At 36.9% G+C, this 19853-nt stretch overlaps 2 protein-coding genes and 1 long non-coding RNA gene across 3 annotated transcripts in view; 1 reads left to right on the plus strand and 2 right to left on the minus strand.

Moving 5' to 3' along the window:
- Positions 1–326: 326 nt before the first annotated feature.
- On the plus strand, positions 327–9871 carry chac2 (ChaC, cation transport regulator homolog 2 (E. coli)). The gene is made up of 3 exons (XM_030122530.1): positions 327–689; positions 2345–2380; positions 9164–9871. The coding sequence occupies exons 1-3, from the start codon at positions 555–557 to the stop codon at positions 9572–9574; spliced, it is 582 nt and encodes a 193-aa protein (XP_029978390.1). The 5' UTR covers positions 327–554; the 3' UTR covers positions 9575–9871.
- A 2626-nt stretch (positions 9872–12497) lies between these two features.
- On the minus strand, positions 12498–14208 carry LOC115410228 (uncharacterized). The gene is made up of 2 exons (XR_003934073.1): positions 13816–14208; positions 12498–13114 (listed from the first exon to the last, which is right to left on the minus strand). It is a non-coding gene; the product is annotated as an uncharacterized LOC115410228 (long non-coding RNA).
- Positions 14209–15484: 1276 nt separating this feature from the next.
- psme4b (proteasome activator subunit 4b) overlaps positions 15485–19853 on the minus strand; it is a 95164-nt gene continuing 90795 nt past the window's right edge. Inside the window, exon 47 of the mRNA XM_030121768.1 lies at positions 15485–16057. Coding sequence (XP_029977628.1) covers positions 15923–16057 — 135 coding nt within the window. The 3' untranslated portion in view covers positions 15485–15922. The remainder of the gene's footprint in view (positions 16058–19853) is intronic.

Raw genomic sequence — 19853 nt, forward strand, 5'->3', positions numbered from 1 at the left:
AAGTCGTCAGCTTTTCCCGGAGTGGGCGGAGAGATTAAATGTTGTCGTGACGAGATTGTGACAAGCGAGATTTCACTTCAATATCCGGTATAAGTCTGCGCCTTCGAAATAAAATCAGAAACTATTTTTAATAAAACAACTTATAAATACCGCATGCAATCGTTGATATAGAGTTATTGTAAAACACATTAATTTCATTTTATACAAGTAATTTCTTCATATTTACGACTTATCTCTGTCAAAATATCGCAGCGCCGTCACATCGACGATTTATTTTGAAAGTGCCTAAGCGGAAGTGCGTGCTAACATGAGCTACTATTATTAACAGTGTAGTTCAATGACTCTGCTAATATGACTGTTAGCTACTGTCACACCAACTTTTATCAGTATTTATGCTTGTATTCCTGTATTTAATTTACAGGTGATCATTGGTGTGATTATGCAGCTGTCGTTTTAAATTCACGTCAGACTCAGCCGGCTCCGGTCCAAATTTAACCGTCCTTGTAATCGTCATATTTAACATTAGCAGCACCGAGCCAGACTAACTAGGTACCATGTGGGTTTTCGGTTACGGCTCTCTGATATGGAAAGTGGATTTTCCCTATGAAGAAAAGAGAATTGGTTATATCAAAGGCTTCAGTCGGCGGTTTTGGCAAGGCAGCACCGACCACCGGGGAGTACCTGGCAAGGTGAGTGCATCCCGGACCGAGACAGGTGGAGGCAGTCCTGTGGCTTTCAGGGGGAGACAGTAAACCTAGATACTCGTCTCCAAAAGAGTCCTTAAATCAAAGTCTACGAATCAATGAGCATGAAAACATCCTTAAAGTTCTAAAATTCAAAGAGCAGAATGTCAGTTTAAGGAAAATACATGATAAATGCGTCATTGGATTATTAGTGATGCATTCAAGTGTTCCCGTTTCATGTAAAAATTTCTACTGGGTAATTCAGTGTTATTGACATTAATAATAATAACAATGCAACTATCTGCAACCAAAACTGTCACAGATGAAATGGAGTAAACCGTTCAAAATTTGCCCCTAAAATGTAGGAAAATGCAATTGAAAAAATGTGTAATTCCTCAAATAAAACTTAAGTCAGTGTATTCAGTTGGACTTGAGAAATTAGGGTGTAATAATCACTGTTGCAGTAAAATAGTTTATTACATGTTTTACACTGTTTTGTTAATTTTACATATTTGTCATTGCTTCATTACTTCAGTTATTAGTCTTATTAACTACTGCTACTTTTCTATTTGCACAATCTAACTGTATTTATCTTTTACATTGCAATCTAAATTTGCAAAATTCATAGCCAATATCAATATTTAAATAAGTATTTTGGCCAGTACCTGTTGCTGATCTGGCCTTTGTCCTTACTTCCTTTGTCTTTACTTCCTCGGTCATTCACCACATTGTCTATGAATGAACACAAATCCAAACATACAAATTAATGAAAAAATACCCTAAAATAAATATCTGACATTGCCATTCATGTAAAGATATATCGGCTAATATTAGCCAGTAATATATTGGCGGGTAGTCTGTAAACTAAATTGCCTTATGGGGATAAATAGTTTGAATTAAATTTCTAATAAGGATCTTGTACTCAATAGTTTTTCTGTATTGCGTTTCATATACCTGTACTCCAATATGTCATAACATTGTGACCACTGACAGGAGAAGTGTTAATATTGATTATGTCATTACAATGGTACCTGTCACCAGGTGGGATTTATGAGTCAGCAAGTGAACATTTAGTTGTCGAAGCTGATGTGTTTGAAGCAGAAAAATGAGCAATATGTGGAACTGAGTGACTTTGACAAAGGCCATATAATAACGGTCAGCATCTCCATCTCCAGGTTTACATGTTCACTTGCTGCTTAATATATCCACCCGCTGACAGGTCACATTGGAATGAGATAAACACCATTAATACCACTTTACCTGACAGTGTCATAATGTTGTGACTGACAACACATTGACACAACAAATGAAAACACATTAAATCAACAGTGAAAATTAAATGCAGCTTCAACTGAAAATTAAGTCTAGTATGACTGCAGTTTTTCGGTCTCATCCAAGTCAGTTAAAACCATCTTAAAATGTTTGACCTTTTTCAAAACAATGAAAGCCGTCATAACCCTAATGTCTGTGTTATTATTTATACGATTTGACCTGTTGTTTTCGTTAGAACATTAATAAATCTGAATCAGTATTTTCTTCCATTTACAGGTGAAACTAGTGCCCCAGAGATATTTAATTGACTATTTTCTCTCTTTACTTGTACTTGTCCTTTTTTACATCCATGTTTGACACTAATCCTGCTGTTTTCATCTCTTCTCCAGCCTGGCCGGGTCGTGACGCTGGTGGAAGACCCAGAGGTGAGAGTTCTAAACCTTCTCCTGGGTTAAATACAGTACTGTCTAAAAGTCTTATTCCACCTTTAGCTGTGTTGTTTTTACAGGGTTAAAATCAGCATACAAATGCATTTGTCATTTTCTTTTTCATCAGCTATAACAAGAAAATTACTACATTTGAACCCCTTTTATGTTTCTGTTGGTTTTTATAGCATTAAAAAACAACATGAACAAAATAAGCACTAAATAACAAAATGTGTTTGTGTCTTTTATGAATAATTTAATACCACAATTTGTCTCCTTTATTTGTCTTTCATTTCAGATCTAAAACCAGCCATAACCGATTAGTCAAGTAAATACGGAACACATGAAATCAAAAGTGAAAATAATCATTAACTGCAGCCCTAAAAATGAATGTAATGTGACTTATCCTGCCTTCATGTGCTATGGCAATTATGGCAAATACTATTTAGGAACTCAAAAATTGCACATGAACGCTCCTCACGTTGCATTTTCCATTGGAGAACTGGGAAAAAATTTTGATACACGAGCTGCTGAGATGAAAATCACCTTTGAACTTTTCAACATGGCAGGGAGCAGTGAGGGATTCATCATAGATGATAAAAACTGCTTTTATTACTGTGCTGCTGCTGCTGATTTTGCACATTTATAGCATCCATAATTTGCAAAAACAAAAAAAAAAGGTAGGAGATGATTAACATGTCCAAAATTGTTTTATCCAAGTAGCAGGTCACATTAAATTTTGTTTCAGCCATTTTTCATTTCGCTATGATAACAAAAGCACTTGAACGCAACGTACATGTAAATTCAAATTCTCAAGTGGAAAGGATCATCCTCCCTATAGCACATGAAGGCAGCATTAGACTTCAATAGGTGCCTTCACACACAGTTTTGGACGGGTTAATTTATCTGCTACGGCATTTTTTCCTTTCTTTCTTTCTTTCTTTCTTTCTTTCTTTCTTTCTTTCTTTCATTCATCTTCTGAATTCCTCAAGAGGGTTGCAGGGACATGTATAGAGACGAACAACCTATCACTCTCACGTTTACACCTATGGGCATTTCTGGCCCAATCCCAATTCAGTCTTTGGCCCCTCCCCCTTCGTTTTGCACATTCACGTGAAGGGTAGGGGTGTCCTGATTCTCGATGAGTCGGAAGGGAAGGGCTAAGGGGGAGGGCTGTTTGGACCACAAAACAGAGATTTTTCAGGACTACATTACAAACAGAGGTGAATGAGAAATCTCCCATAATTCTGTTTGGATCATCAGCAAGATGGAGGTGAACACAGCAAAAAAGTGTGGTAGTGTGACGAAAGAAGCTCACAAATGTAAGCGTTTTCTTCGTAAACAGCTTAATCATTTGATCGAGCGTTTAATGCCATTTCATTCATTCATTTTCTGAACCCGCTTTATCCTCACTAGGGTCACGGGGGTTGCTTGGAGCCTATCCCAGCTACATAGGGGCGAAGGCGGGGTACACCCTGGACAAGTCGCCAGTTCATCTCAGGGCTGAACATATAGAGACAAACAATCACTCTCACATTCACACCTATGGGCAATTTAGATTAACCAAGTAACCTATCAGTGCATGTGTTTGGATGGTGGGAGGAAGCCGGAGTACCCGGAGAGAACCCACGCAGACACGGGGAGAACATGCAAACTCCACACAGAAAGGTCCCACCCCCCATCAACTGGTGTTGGAATCGAACCCAGGACCTTCTTGCTGTGAGGCATGAGTGCTAACCACTGCACCACCCCAATGCCATTTCAATGTATCATAAATGGACTGAACTTATATAGCGCATTTTCTACACCTTCATGGTGCCCAAAGCGCTTTACAATTCCTCACATTCACCCATTCACACACACACACACACACACACACACACACACACACACACACACACACACACACACACACACACACACACACACACACACACACACACACACACACAAGGCACTGCCTGGCCCTACTGGGAGCAATTTAGGGTTCAGTGTCTTGCCCAATGACACTTTGACATGTGGACAGGATTCGAACCGCCGACCCTCTGGTCATTGGACAACCCGCTCTACCAACTGAGCCACAGCCACCGTTATAGATTGCATTTCAGCCCATGCAACACAGACAGTTACAGCTGCTGACAGCATGGAGAATTCTTTCGGAAACAAAGTTGTCGTGTCTGTTTATAGCAGAATCGATGACTGCTGATGACGTAACAGGTCTGGAAGGGTTGTCTCATTTCATAGGAGAATGTTTCAACCCCTACTTGTGCAAGTTCGTTTCAAGGGGAGGGGTAAGGGAGAGGGCCAAGGGGTGAATTGGGATTGGGCCTTATCTTAAGTAATTAACCTATTAAGGCATGTCTATGGAAGCCAGAGTACTGAAGAAACCCCCCCACACACACGCACACACACACACGCGGGGAGAACATGCAAACTCCACCTTTTTTTTTTTTTCCAAATTGTGCAGACTATAAATGTGCAAAATCATCAGCTAACTGCAACAGAACTTAATAAAAGCAGTGTTTATCATTCGTAATTAATCCCTCTTTGCTCCCATGTTGAAAAGTTCAAAGGTTATTTTCATCTCCGAAGCTCTTGTATCAAAATTTCCCCCAGTTCTCCAGTGGAAAATACATCATGTGCAAGTTTCGAGTTCGTTAATAGTATTTACCATATTTCCCATAGCACATGAAAGGAGCATTACTGACCTGTTACGTTTGTTGTATTCCGAGGAAAGACAAGCAATCACAGGCCTCAAACTGAAACCAGAACACAGATCTCTACTTTGATCTGAGCGTCCTGTCGTTTATCATCTTTTATTTATCAGCTGTTGGTTTATGCTTCCAAAGCCAAGGCTACATAGAATCTAACTCTGCGGCAGACCCGACAATCCAAACCCTCAGACACTTTAAGCCTAAATCACTCTAACCAACGTTGGGTTGTGGTTCAGATTATCCGAGGGTCGTAGCATGTTTAGCGGTGCGCGGCTCGTTCCTCCGAGATTCGCTCAGAACGAGGCCAACGAGTGCAAACGCTGAGGGAAGGAGGTGGTAGATCTCATACGAATGAAACAATGGGAAGGACAGCGCATTGTGTTCTGACCTTGGATGAGAGATAATTTATTTCAGTCATCACATGAGAGATGGAGAGAAAGTGAGGGAGTCTTGTGATGTGGAAAAAAACATTGTTAGGGATTAAAAACATGTTTATGCAGCAATATGGAGATGAATTATGTGGATAAACAGTGACATAATGATAATTCGAGGAGTAAAACGCTGATAATTAAAACTGCAGGAGCTGAAATTAAGCGGCAGAAACACCAGAATTAGAAAGCACTTACTGTTTTTTTCTGCAGATATTTCTTCATGGTCCACATGAAAAGACTAAACATAGACGTAGATGAACCTGAAGGGGTTTCATGTTGACAAAACACTTTTCCAGACTTCGGTGTTGAGCCACATTTGTCTGAGTCTGATGAGTGATGGGTTCCAGCTGTCGATCACACACGTAACCTGAAAACACCTGTGTTAGTGAAAATCTGCATCATGTCAACCCACAGAAATGGGCTGAATTCTTGTTTCCTCTCAGGCTACTTGAATTACAGTATTCTCAAAGGTAATTATGGGATTTTTGCACAATAATGCCCAAAAAATGTCAAGAAATGAAGCTTTATTGGCTGATCCCATCTGATTTTGACAGTGAAAAAACACATTGTTCATGTCTGAAATGAACATCTTTAATGAAAGTAATAAAAGGCTAAGGTAACTAAATACTGAACATCCAACTGAACCATGGAAAATGTAGGTGGGAACAGTTTTTGAGCTATTATTTTCCTCTTAGTCAATAATTCCAGTTGAGAAGCCTCGTTTTATCCCGAAGCCACTAGTAGAAACAACGTCCAACAATAATTAATTACTAATCAGTTTCGCATTAACTTTATTAATCCTGAGGGGAAATCTGTTGTTCAGCTCAAGAAAAGACAAGAAAAATTAATGCATATAATCAGTGAAATATTCACAGAATAGTCGGTCTCTAATCTGTTTGTCCTCTTCTCTCAGTTACTGTCAACTAGGGCTGGACGATATGGGAAAAAAAATATCACAATCATTTTTTTTCATATCAGACAATATCGATATGTATCACGATATAAATCAAATAACTTTTTGTCAAGCTTAAATTTTCTGTTACTCATAAGTTAGTTGTGAAGAGTGAGAGAGAGAAATACATAAGTCACAGTACTTATGGAGAAGTTCCTCCCTCCACCATTAGAATTACCCCATTTTATTCACCCCCCCCCACACACACACACACACACACACACACACACCCATCTTAAGATTTATTGACCCTCGTCTTATAAGCGTCTTAAATTTCAGTTACGTGGCTGTATGGTTTGCGTGTATTAGTATAGCGGTAGGCACGGACCGCAACTCTGTGCTGCGGCTGCTCTTATGCCAGTGTTGTGTGGGTCAACCTAACTTCACTTGGCTCTAGCGTGATTGGTTCAGTGCGGCACTACTTAATTCTGATTGGCTGTTCTTATGTCTGTCAAAACATGGACGAATTAATTCTATTGAAATTGTATCTATATCTCATATTTCTATCTAGGAAAAGTTAGATCACGATAACCTCTAATTAGTGACCTTAACCTTTGACCTTTGATCACCAAAATCTAGTCCAGGTGAACATTTGTACAAATATGAAGAAATTCACCTAATGTGAGTCTGGTTGATCTTATTGGAAGATCGTTTAAATTTGATAAAGGTAGTGTTCCTCTATTTTCTTCTATTTTCTGGACTCATTTATTTGGGTGAAATCAAGGCTCATTTAACTTATTAATTAATAGAATTGTGCACATGCTGTTCTTTACTGAAACAGAATGGCGATATATTGTCATACCCAATTCCTTTTTGTTACTGTTGGTGCACCAGTTCAGCCCCTCGGCTATGTTTCCCTCACAAAACCGATCCAAACTCCAGGGTTTTTCCTGGTAAAATAAAGGTTAAATTTAACTCTTTTCTCTGGTTTCTTGAGGTTTATTCTGTGTGTGATGCTTTATGTTGGTGTGATCTATGTATACACTAATTTTGCATGAACATTACAATATATTTGACAATATCTAGAGAAAGTAAACACATCCATATTCTCCTGTACTGTATATACAGCTGGAGTGTTTGTTAATTACACAGACTGTTTCCTTACCTCTTCATACCTTTTACTTTAATGAATTATTAACGTGTACACTGATCTCTGATGAATCTGTGTGAATCAAATTTACTACATGTTGAGAATCCAGACCCACAGCTCAAGGACTTACAGTTATTCTTTATCATTATTTCTTCAGTAGCAAAACACATTACACAAACTCTGCAGGTTAATTCAGACCAAACCTGGACGCCTTAGTGCAGACGATGCTAAAGTGTTGCTATAAATGGACTGAAATAAACTCAGGAGACGAGCGACCTGTGCTAGAGTCATTAATACCTCAAACCCATGGGTTAGTGCAATGTTCTCTGGAAAATACTGTAATTACACCAATAAACAGGTCACTTATAACAAATGTTAGATCACTAGGGAAGTTTTGATGGTGCTGTCGTAATCATATGACAAAGAAAGATCAGTTACTTTTAACCCATAAAAACCCAAACATACATCGGTGACCACATCATCTTCTGATCTAAAATGTTAAATACCTGTTGATCCACTAATCCTATAAATACATGTAAATAACTGGTGCAAAATACAGTTATTCATCTTTTCATGGTCATCAGATATGACCCATCTGGACGTTCAGAAGCTCCGTAGTGAACATGGAAATACTGTCATTTTCTGCAACATTGATTCACCAGTAAAACCCATGGAGTTAGATCAATGACATAGATGTAGAAATGACATATTTTACTGATATACTCATTTTTTCTTCAGTTTTCTCTGTTTTTGATATAATAACCCTCAACTTTAGTCTGAGCTTTTCTGGACATCTATTTGATCAGTAAATTAAATATAGGAAAGTAGGTGATTTTCACTTAAAAATGCAAAATACAGAGCATAATATGATAATAAATAGTAATAAATCACTGAAGAAATATAAAAAAATAGAAATAAAAATTCATTTAGGAACTGTCACAAAAGTAGCACTGGGTCTTTATGGGTTAAACATTGTGAAATCACTCACACCTACCTCAGTTTGTTCATGATATATTGCATTATTACATGAAGTCACACTGATCTTTGGCCACCAAACTCTTTTCATCCTGGACTTTGGTCCCAAATTATAAGTCATTCAGTCAAATTGTTCCTGAAACAAAGGGTCAAACAAAAAACATTCTTACCTAAAACATCAATATGTGGCACCAGAGTAACAAGAAATAATATGATAGTCAATATTTATCAAGATTTGGTTCCACTGCTAATTATTTAGTATGTGTTAAAGTAATGGGTGTTATATATGTTTATTTAGTTATATGTTGGACAGTTTGTGGATGTAAGATTGGGATTTTGAAAACCACTGTGAATATTTTTTATATTTTACATTTAGGCGACAGATAATTAATGGAAAGTCCTCATATTTAACGGTCATTTACATATATATATTTAACTAGCAGGGACTGAGCTCTGTATTAATATAATCACTCATGTTTTTAGTAGATAATGTCTGTATTTATAATAGAAATAACCTTTGTAAAAGACCGTATGAATGGAATGTGTTTTAATTTTGATGTTAACCCCGTTGTTGCATCATGACCTCATTGTTATGTGTTTTTCCTCCTTGGTGTTCCTCAGGGCTGCGTGTGGGGCGTGGCCTACAAACTGCCGACCGGCCGAGAGCAGGAGGTGAAACGCTACCTCGACTACCGAGAAAAAGGTGGTTACCAGGTCATCACCGTGACCTTCCATCCCCGTCCGCCGTTCTCTCCCCCGCCCAGCCAGACGCTGCTCTACATCGGCTCTCAGGACAATCCAGACTACCTCGGCCCCGCCCCTCTGGAGGAGATAGCCAACCAGATCATCAACTCGACCGGCCCCAGTGGGCAGAACACCGAGTACCTGTTTCAGCTGGCTGAAGCGGTCAGGACCATTCTGCCAGAAGATTCAGACGCCCACCTGTTTTCTCTGGAAAGTTTAGTCAAAGACACACTGACAAAACAGACAAAAAACAGTCAAAATAAAGAAAAGAACAAGACCTTATCCTGATCCATGAGGAGCTACATGTGGACTTGATAAAAAAATCTCAGGGTTTCAGACACAGATGGGGCCAGTCTGGATGTTTTCATTCAGGTTCATGTGTTAGAAAAGTCTTTCACAAACACTGTTAATGTAACAGTATGAATAAACCACAGCACTTAGAGAAAACAGGAAAGACAATGAAATACAAGTAACGCACAGAAAAACAAATTAGACACACTGTCTCTGATAATACTCTGTCTGTAATATTTAACAGCACACAAATGATTTTAAGAAATTTATTTTAAATAAATGAATCTGCATTTATTCAAATGTTCGGTGACTTTTTATACATTTTATAAACAGATTCCAGCTGAAAGTTATGGAAGGAGCTGTTAGGATTAATCTGTAAATTATTACAGAAGGATATTTCAGATTCAGACATTATGGTATGTCACATACACGTTAGTTTAGCATGTTTTGTCTTCATATTTTGGCATCGTTGCAACTGAGAAAAACCTTAATGACTGCCAAAACTTACGTAAAAGTTTGTCTTTTAATTTCATCAGATCAGGATACAGATGAAATTAACTGACAACACAATTTGACAAAATGCACTTAGTTCTGTATATACAACCAACAACCAAACACCTACAGTAAAAAAATATTAAATAAAACTCAACTTCATTCACTCAAACTTCAAAGAAAGGCTGGAATACATTAATGTAAAACAAACTCCATAATGGCAAATTACATTATTAAAATGCTCTAACATTCTTTTGTTAGGGATAAAATTCAATAATATAATATTTTATAATATACAGAGTTGTATGGTTACAGTGTTAGGACCTCCTTTCCCAACATTAAATGTTACTTTAAATACTTTAATTTTGACTACAGCCTTTGGTTGTTAAGATGCTAATGCTAACATAAGGCTAGTTAAGTGTTATTACTAATTTTACAACATGTTAGGCAATAAATTTGGATATGGATTTAGCAACAGTTAATGCTCCAACTAATTATTATTTTACCTGTTGATTAATCTGCTGGTTATTTTCTAGATCAATAGATTAAATATTTGATCCATACAGTGGTGATAAAGTGTTCAATAAATGTTTGCTATGGTTCATAACTCAGAGATATTCAGTTGACTGCGGAAAGAAACTACGATATATTCACATCAAAGTGGAATATGATAATTTTTTTAAATATATTTTTTTAAATATTGTTTTTTAAAATACTCACGTCGGTGATCAATTATCTAAAAACTGATGATTAATCGTATGGTTCTGATGATCTGGTGTTCGTCTCTGAGGATCTTTGATGGCAGCTTAATCGTCCAAATGTCTGCTACGTGCTAATTGCTAATTCTAATGCTAAAGCCTGACGCCTACGGCACACAATAGCGGCAGTGAGCTATGTGCTAACTGTTAATGCTAGGTCATGTTAGTGTAACAGATTTAGCACTAGTATTTAATATAAAGCACACATTGGAAGCAGTGGCCTATATGCTAATGCTACGTCCTGCGTTTGTTAGCATAAGTGACAAATATGCTACCGCGACATTTGTGCTAATGCTAAGTCCTGTGTGCGAATTTCCGCGATTGGCTACTTGATCTGGGGCGTTTACTCATGTCCAAGGCAGGCTGTCAATAGGGCTTTTCCGAATTTTAGCCAATGACAGAAGAGCCTTTCTAACCAATCAGAGGCACGAAAGGAGGTACATTTCCCTACTGTAAATGTGTTGGCATTAGCATCGGTAGTTAGCATACACGCGCTAATGCTAATTCTAATTCCTGCGCGAGTAAAACGCAGAATATGAAGATTAAAAAGCAAGTTAACCTTAACCTTAGTTAGCTTTTGATAGTAGACTACTAGAATATTGTTAGCGTTGTTAGCTTACCGTATATTTTGCGTAAAACCACGAAAGCTGAAAGAATTGAATTAGCTTCCAGAGTTCTTTTCTGTACCGCCATGTTTGTTTAACTCATAGTGTCCGCACAGTTTATTACCTCCGCCAGGAGCTATTGGGATCAATTCCAAGACAAATGCCCACAACCTTAAAGAAAAAAGAGACAAATACCCACAATTTGTAGTATGGCATTATTCCAATGAGGTAACTATGAACCATGCAAATACTCACCCCTAAACCCCTAAACCTAACAATGTATATAATTTTGTTACTTTTGTTGCTAATAAAATATTATGAAATACAGTTGTGGGCATTTGTCTTTTTTTTCATTAAGGTTGTGTGCATTTTTCTTATGGGTGTATATCTGTGCACCATTGGGATCACTTTGTTTTGTGTGTTTGTTAGCAACTTTACAGGAAAACTACTCCAACCATCTTTCCCAAATCTTCCCCACAGATAGGCCTAGGCCCTGGGACCAACCCATTACATTTTGGGCCTAGTAGGCCAAAGTTCAAGGTCGCAGCAAGGTCACAAAATCTACAATTTTCCTATCTCTCATCATTGAGCAATTTTCGAAAATTCATTAAAAAAAATTCAGAACGACTCCGATAAGCCTCCAATTTGATCCACCCGTAGCTTAGAACAATATCTTGTATCTGGCACAATTGTCCACATCCACTGTGGAATGTGGACTCTCTGGACATTTACATTTAACATTGAAAATCCCATTTACCACACATTTTTCATTATAACTCAACAAATATTAATTGGAATTTAATAGAATTTGACATACACATGACTGGTACCAAGCTTCAACTTTTTCTGCTGTATGGAACAACCTGGAAACTTTAATTTAAAAAGAAGTAGTCGATCCACACATGCACACCGTTTAGGGTGCTTGGTGGAGGTTTGCATTCTCTGAACACTTGTTATTAATGTGTTTCGGAATGAAAACCATGATGTAGTAAATGTTCTCACATATTTCTGAAAAGTAAGTGGTTTGGGAACTGATGTAAAAACATGTCACTGTGAAAAGATTTGCTGCTGCTTTCTCATTTATCTTTTAACACTTTTAACACGAGGGTTAAGGAGTTAAAAATGAAGCTTAATCAAAATATAGTGATTCAGACAAAATGTGGGCATCAGTGTTGGATAAATGACGAGTCACATTTAACCAAACAAATCTGAGACACCTACATCATCATCATCATCACCATCACGACAGCGTCACAGAGCTGTACATCTTCTCATTCTGCCAGTGTACATCTCAGCTCAGTGAAAATATCAAAGTCAACAAGAAGTGCAACAGAAAAGCTGTCGTAACCAGTTTCCAGTTTTATTGGCTGTGATCTATAGTAGCATCTGTGCAGTTGGTTTGGTGCTACAGCATCTCCACGAGCTGCGGAAGAGGCCAGAGTGATATGATCGCACAGCTCCTACCACTAAAATAAAATTAAAAAAACAAAACAAAACTGCTCTTTACAAATGATTCAGGGGGTTTATTTAACAGTAAACATCAGTACAATATGTATACAATATTACACCATTTTACATAGTTTATATTATTATTACTGATGTACACAGGGAATTCCTCTTAGTTAATCACATTTATATGATATGCAGTAATTCATATCATTATTTAGTGCAATAGATCGAGTCTGACATTATGTTATGACTGTAGAAATGTCACTCCAGTGTGCGATACTGAGAGAAACATATTTAAATAATTCTATATATTTAGAGCCAGATCCACAAAGAATCGATTGCCCTAAACGCACAGGGAATTGTGTGGTATGGCGGCAATCAAACGGCTGCTTTAATCACACAGTTTTACACCTCAGTGCAATCTGAAGAAATTCCACTGTTCCAGATGTTTGCCCCACATTTCAGTCCCAGGTTTGTCCATAACTAAAATGGAAAAGCACTCAGATTGTGTGTCTTGAGTTTGCAGAAATGAACACTTGCAGAGCTCTACACAATCTGTAACAGATTTTCCTGAAATATCCACCAACATTGGCTCCAGGTAGTAATGTCAGGATTAATGTCTGACTTCAAAAATAATGTCGTGTCGCTGAACGTATCTGCAGAAACATTAGTACTGATGTTCTGTTTGCCGTCTCCGAACTCCAAAAAAGACTGTGTGCATTTACATACAGTGCAGTTGTAACTTAATTAGCAGCCCATCAGTCATTAATGTTGTCCTCAGTTATGGGATGGTTTGTATTATAGCTATCTGATCATAAGGGATTCTTCTATTTAGGTAAATTTAACACACAAGCCGACCTCATCCTTCTGAAGATTCCCCCGATGACATCATGAAACATTAATTCAGAATCACTCAAACCTCACACACAAAGACTTGGAAATCCAGACAGAAACACTCCGAGTCAGAGGTGAGTTTGAGTTCAGCTTCCACCAACTTCAGCCGACAGCGTTTACACCACTTAAACTGTGTGGCAATTTGCGTTGAGGCTTATTTGCAAAGAAAAGGGCTGATTTTTCACTGAACATATGAATATTCCGTGCAAATCCCTCAGGTGCAGCACTGATGCTATCTGCTTGGCAGTGAATTTTGCAATGAATCCACACTTTGCAGATGTTTTGTAAATTGCACACAATGTTTTGGACTCATTTACACCTGTTTTGTGACTGCATAAGGCTACGTTCAGACTGCAGGCAAATGTGGCCCAAATCTGACTTTTTTGCCCGTATGTGACCTATATCCGATCTGTTAAAGACAGTTTGAACAGCACTAAAACGATTTTTTCTAATCTGACCCAGGCCACTTTCATATGTGGTCCTAAATTCAATACGTATCTGATATTTTGCAATGCGACTTCAGTCTGAACAGGCAGGTCGCATTTATCCGACCTTTACGTCACTGAAATGTAACAAACGTCACAAGTCTGCGTCCCAGGAGGAGGAACAGTAGGAAATCATATTGTGTGCGTGTCGATGTAGGTCATGCACTGCCTCAGGACCTCTTTTGCGAATGCGGGTCACTTCAGGGTCGCATTCAATTCATACTCAAAACTGATAGAAGTCATATTTGATGTGTAATATGAACGAGCAAACCAAAAATCAGATTTCACCAAAAATCCAAATTGTGCATTAAGCCCTGCTGTGAACGTAGCCAAAACCCCTTGATCCTTTGGTGCAGAGGTGTCAAACATATGGCCTGTGGGCCGAAACCGGCTCACTAAAGAGTCCAGTTTGGCCCGCGGGATGAATTTGTGAAATACAAAGTTCCTGAGATATTAATGAAGGATGTTTAAATCATTTTAATTCAGGGGTCACATACAGACCAATCTCAACCAGTCTCAAGTGGGTCAGAGTAGTTAAATACTATCATAATGACTTATAAATAATGACAACTCCAAATTGTTCCCTTTGTTAAAGTGTAAAAAAAAAGGAAAATTCCATGAAAATGTCTAACCAATTTCACAAAAAAAGTGAACAACCTGAACAAATATGAACAACCTGAAATATATTAAGAGAAGAAAGTACAATTTTATCAATATTATTGTTAATAAATGGTTTGTGCATTTACAGATCCACTGTGATCTGTAAGTTGTAATGTACATGATAAACTGAGGCAGAATATTGCTATTTTCTTTCAGAAATTTCAGGTTGTTCATGTTATTCACATTTTTTTGAAGGAGAGTTTGTAGATGTAAACATTTTAAAAATGTAATTTTGATATTTTCACTCTAAAACATAAAGAAAAGTTGATAGTTGTCATTATTTATAGGTTATTGTGTTACTATTATACATTTGAGATCATGTTGGGCTTTGGAGTTTGACATCCCTGCTTTAGTGGATCTGGTCCTTATTCGGTTATGGTGAAGCTTTAGGGGAACTCAGGCTGAAATATCTCTTATTTCACTAAAATAGGTGTTTCATGAATAATATCATTCTGTGTTAAAGCTCACATCTCTGCTGTTAAATATGAAAATAAATCTGTAGGTAATAACTGTAACAGTTATATTGATGATATTATGAGACTACAGTTTAACTTAGTGTCTTACTACATTTACAGGATCACACTACTCACCTCTGTGTTTGTTTTAATATTTGCTCAAACATGTATTAACATAATAAAAGGTAATAAAACTGTAATGAACTACTAAGCTGAGAAGTATATTTCAGTGGGTGATTAGTTGAATCCAGTCTATAAAAAGCCACCTTTGGGGCTGCGGAGCTGCTTGGCAAAACAATAAACACACCAAGTAAATTAAATATTAGAAACCGTTGTGCTCAGGACTTTCCTGCTGGGTTTACTAAAGGCCAACAGTGGCGACGTGAGGTTCAAGAGGCAGCGCTTTGCTCTGCTTTAACCCCGTCAGACGTTGTGTTAACAGGTCGTTGAGGGCGGCGGTGGACGGCTACGTTCCCACAGCGACAGGAGGTGTGGTTATCCTGACGCGGCTTCGGTCTGTCCGTCTGTGGGGGTCCGACGAGGCCGTCTAGGCGTAGTAACACGGCGACACCAGCAGGTCCGTCAGCACCAGCAGCTGGTCGTCGGTGAAACACTGACGATGCTCCTGCCAGTTGTCGTGGTGAGTACGTCTGAACTCTGACAGCGTCTTCTTCACTGTCATCTGAGGACGACAAACAGCACTCAGAGGTTTTATGGAAAAGATAATGGACCATCTGAACTGACTCGGCCAATAGTCCCCATCCTCCTGTTGGATAATTACTCTAGTCATTAACCCTGTGTTACTTTTGTGGCAGTTCCCAAATGAATTTTTCCTCTAGATTTAACCTTTCTTTTTTTTTTTTTTTTTTTTAATTCTCTTTTTATTGAAAGAAGTTTGGTTTTTAGTGATTTAGTGATTTATTGCGAACATGCAATGAAATTTAACATTAATGCACTAGCAAAACATACATAATAACACAAATATCAAGAATCAAAACAATCTTAGTCAGAAGAAAAGCACAATAATTCAATTTACATGCCCGAAAACATTGAAAAATTTTACAGATACACATAAACTACATGAAAAAAAAGATATAAAGAATTGATTCTTGAGAGGTACAGTACTTAATAATGACAATGAAGGCTGTTTGTTTATGGATGATGTTGTAGTGGTAAATCTGCTGTAATTATAGAAGAAAATTGTTGAATTGTTGAGTCTGTTTGTATGACTGTACTGCCATGAACGTATTGTTGTGTATAATTCAATTACTGCTTTATGTATTTGTTATGGTTCAATGCTAAAATTAGGAAAAATGTATTGTTTGATTGTTGTATTAAGTTAGTGATAAAGGTGTAAAAGCACTTGAGGGGTAGGATTTAATAAGTTTATACTTCTTCCTACTCCTTTTCGACCATGCAGAATTCAGACTTGTATGTACTGGAATATAGATTCTGTTCATTTAAATGTTATTTTGTTTTTGTCTTAATTTGCTTCATTTTGTTTTGTTCTTTGCATGTTTGAAATAAATAAATAAAATAAAAATAAAAATAAAAATAAAAATAAAATAAAATAAAATAAAATAAAATAAAATAAAATAAAATAAAATACATGCATCCAGAGAGTGGGTGTAAAAAACAAAAACACTGTCATCAGCTCATTATTGTCTTGGTTTACAAGATTTCAGAGTAAACAATCAATATTCTGCCGGGACAAATCATTCAAGAAAATAGCAAATACAAATTTAAAGAATTACTGAAAGAGTATTTATTTGCAAAACAATGTTCGGTGTCTGCTAATGTTTAGTTGATTGACATTACATTGATATATAACTGTGAAATATATCTGACCATTTACAAAGTATGCTAAAAATTACTTTTTGGGAGGTACTATTAATGGAACTAGGTCCAGTATAACATGTATGTTGTTTTTGTTTTGTAACTGTGATGAATGGTTTTTAGTTGTTGTTTGAGTTGTTTTGTTGTGTTGTGCGTGGGTGTTTTTGGTAATTTGTGTATTGCAGTAAAAAGACAATTGTGATAGGCGTGGACTCCAGGAAGAATAGCGATGGTCTAAGCCAAAGCTAATGGAGATCTAAAGAAATGAACTATATAAATAGATAAATAAAAACACAAAAAACACTAAAACATATGTCCTTCAGTTAGAGGATTCTGAGTCCATATTCATGCCGTCATCTCAGCAATATTGGGTCTCAAAGGCCTCACATATCTCACCCATCCCTCCCGGTATTACACTAAAGAATCCATCTTCAAATTTACAGTAAAGGTTATTCTTTCCATCCTATAAATTCCCATATGGTTATGTCGATCCAGTTATTTATTGTCAGTTGTTCATGTATCATCTGTCGTTTAGTTATTGCTTTTTTCCTGCAGCTAGTAATATGCTGAATAAGTATCTATTTATGTTTTTGACCTCTGGAGAAATGTATCCCAAATATAGGGTTTTGTAATCAAAGGGTAGATAGGTATTAAGAATCATTTCTATGGTTTTATGTATTTCCTTCCAATAATAGTTCATTTTTGGGCATTGCCAGAATATGTGGAAATGATGTGCAGTGTAGCACCACAGTTCCTCCAGCATTGTGAATTCCCATTTGTATAGTGTGACTTATGGCTAGGGGTAAAAAAAAAAAAAGAGTCACATTTTTCCTACAGGAATCTCATGAGATTCTGTACTTTTCCATTGAAACTGGCAGATAGATTTAACCTTTAAGTGATTTATCACCATTTATTATTTATTTATTTAACCAAGTAAGTTAATTGAGAGCTGCTTCTCATTTTCAACAAGATTATTATTTTATGGGGTTTTTTTTTTTCATTTTAAATCCTGTATTTTCCTATGTATCATTTAATGATCATGTAGATGTTCATAAAAGCTCAGAATAAAGTTGAGGGTTATTATATTAGAAACAGAGAAAACTGAAGAAAAGATGACTTTTTCAGCAAAATCTATCAGTAACTCAACATCTGTTAAACTGGAAAGAAACAGTGATTTGACATGTATTGATATAATATTTATAATAATACTAGCTCTGTTTATTTGTGCTATTAGAGCTGGAATTATTTTAGTAAATAAATTTTAATGTGTGAATATATGATGCCGGAGAAACAATTTATCAAGTATACAATTTATACATTTTATGCCTTTTTTTATTCAACCACTTGTTATTTACTGATCTAAGTGAGAAGGTATTATTTGGAATTTAGGAAACATTAACCCATACAGACCCAGTGGCAGTTTCTATGGTAATTTCTGAATTTCTACAAAAATCACAGTTGTTCTGATAGTTATTTCCACAGTTGTAGACTTGTGGAGTTATTGTTTTGATGAAAAACAACATTTAGCCACATTTTGATGTAAACCGGTGTCACCAGATGATATTTATCGCATTTATTTATATGATAAATCACCCTGTTTTATGATGCACGATCAGTTATTCTTAAAAATCTAAATGTGTGATAAATTCAGCCTGTCAAAGCATCAGCAGAAGCAGATTTTCAACCAGCGATATAACTTTCTGTAATACATCATTTTTTGGTAAAAGTCACAAAATGATGTATTGCCGTAAACGGTCTTCTGACTCTTCTTGACTAGTGAGCGGTGTTGGTGGTTTAAATATTCAATCACATCACTTTTCTATTTGTAATTATATATGTATCAATAATAGTATCGATCCTGGTGTTCTTACTGATAGAATCCTGATTAAAAATATCACCAACAATAGAAAAAGTTGAAGTTTTTCAAGTGATAAGCAAAGATCTCAGCCCTAAAATAAACAAGAAAAGCACTCAGAGAGCGCAGAACTCCACCAAAACAGATCTGCCCCACCCCACCCCCAATCACCACCAAAACTGAATCATTTCTTCCTTGTGCCAGTATCAACATTTCCTGAAAATTTCCTGAAAATCCGTCCATAACTTTTTGAGTTATCTTGCTAACAAACAAACAAATGCACGTACGCACACAAAGCAAAGCAATCACAATACCTCCTGGTGGAGGTAAAAATATCTTGAAGTGTTATACCTCTGTCAGCCACTAAATGCTGCTATAAAAAGCCCTGGCTCCCATACACTTATACTGGACTTCTCTCTAAAAAATACTGAATTATCATATTTTTTTCCAGGAGTTGTTCCAGTCTCTTTAAACGACTACAGTTGACTGTATTTTCAAGTCAGTAAGCTAACATTTAGCATTAGTGCAACCATTACCCCTTGCAGTGCTGTAGCTCCACCCCCTTTGTCTAAATATGGTCACTTCTGGTTCCAAAAAGCCAACATGGTGATGGCAAAATCGCAAAATACTGGCTTACACCAGCAGCTCAGACACGAATGGATGACGATTTCATGATTCTTATGATGCAAAAGCTTAGTTAGTATATTTAGCACATTATAAGACATACATTCTTGTTCTGTTACATTCATTTTGTGTATGTAAATTCAATCTGATTACCATGCCCTCA

This window comes from Sphaeramia orbicularis, chromosome 19 (assembly GCF_902148855.1).
Source record: "Sphaeramia orbicularis chromosome 19, fSphaOr1.1, whole genome shotgun sequence".
NCBI classification, from domain to species: domain Eukaryota; kingdom Metazoa; phylum Chordata; class Actinopteri; order Kurtiformes; family Apogonidae; genus Sphaeramia; species Sphaeramia orbicularis.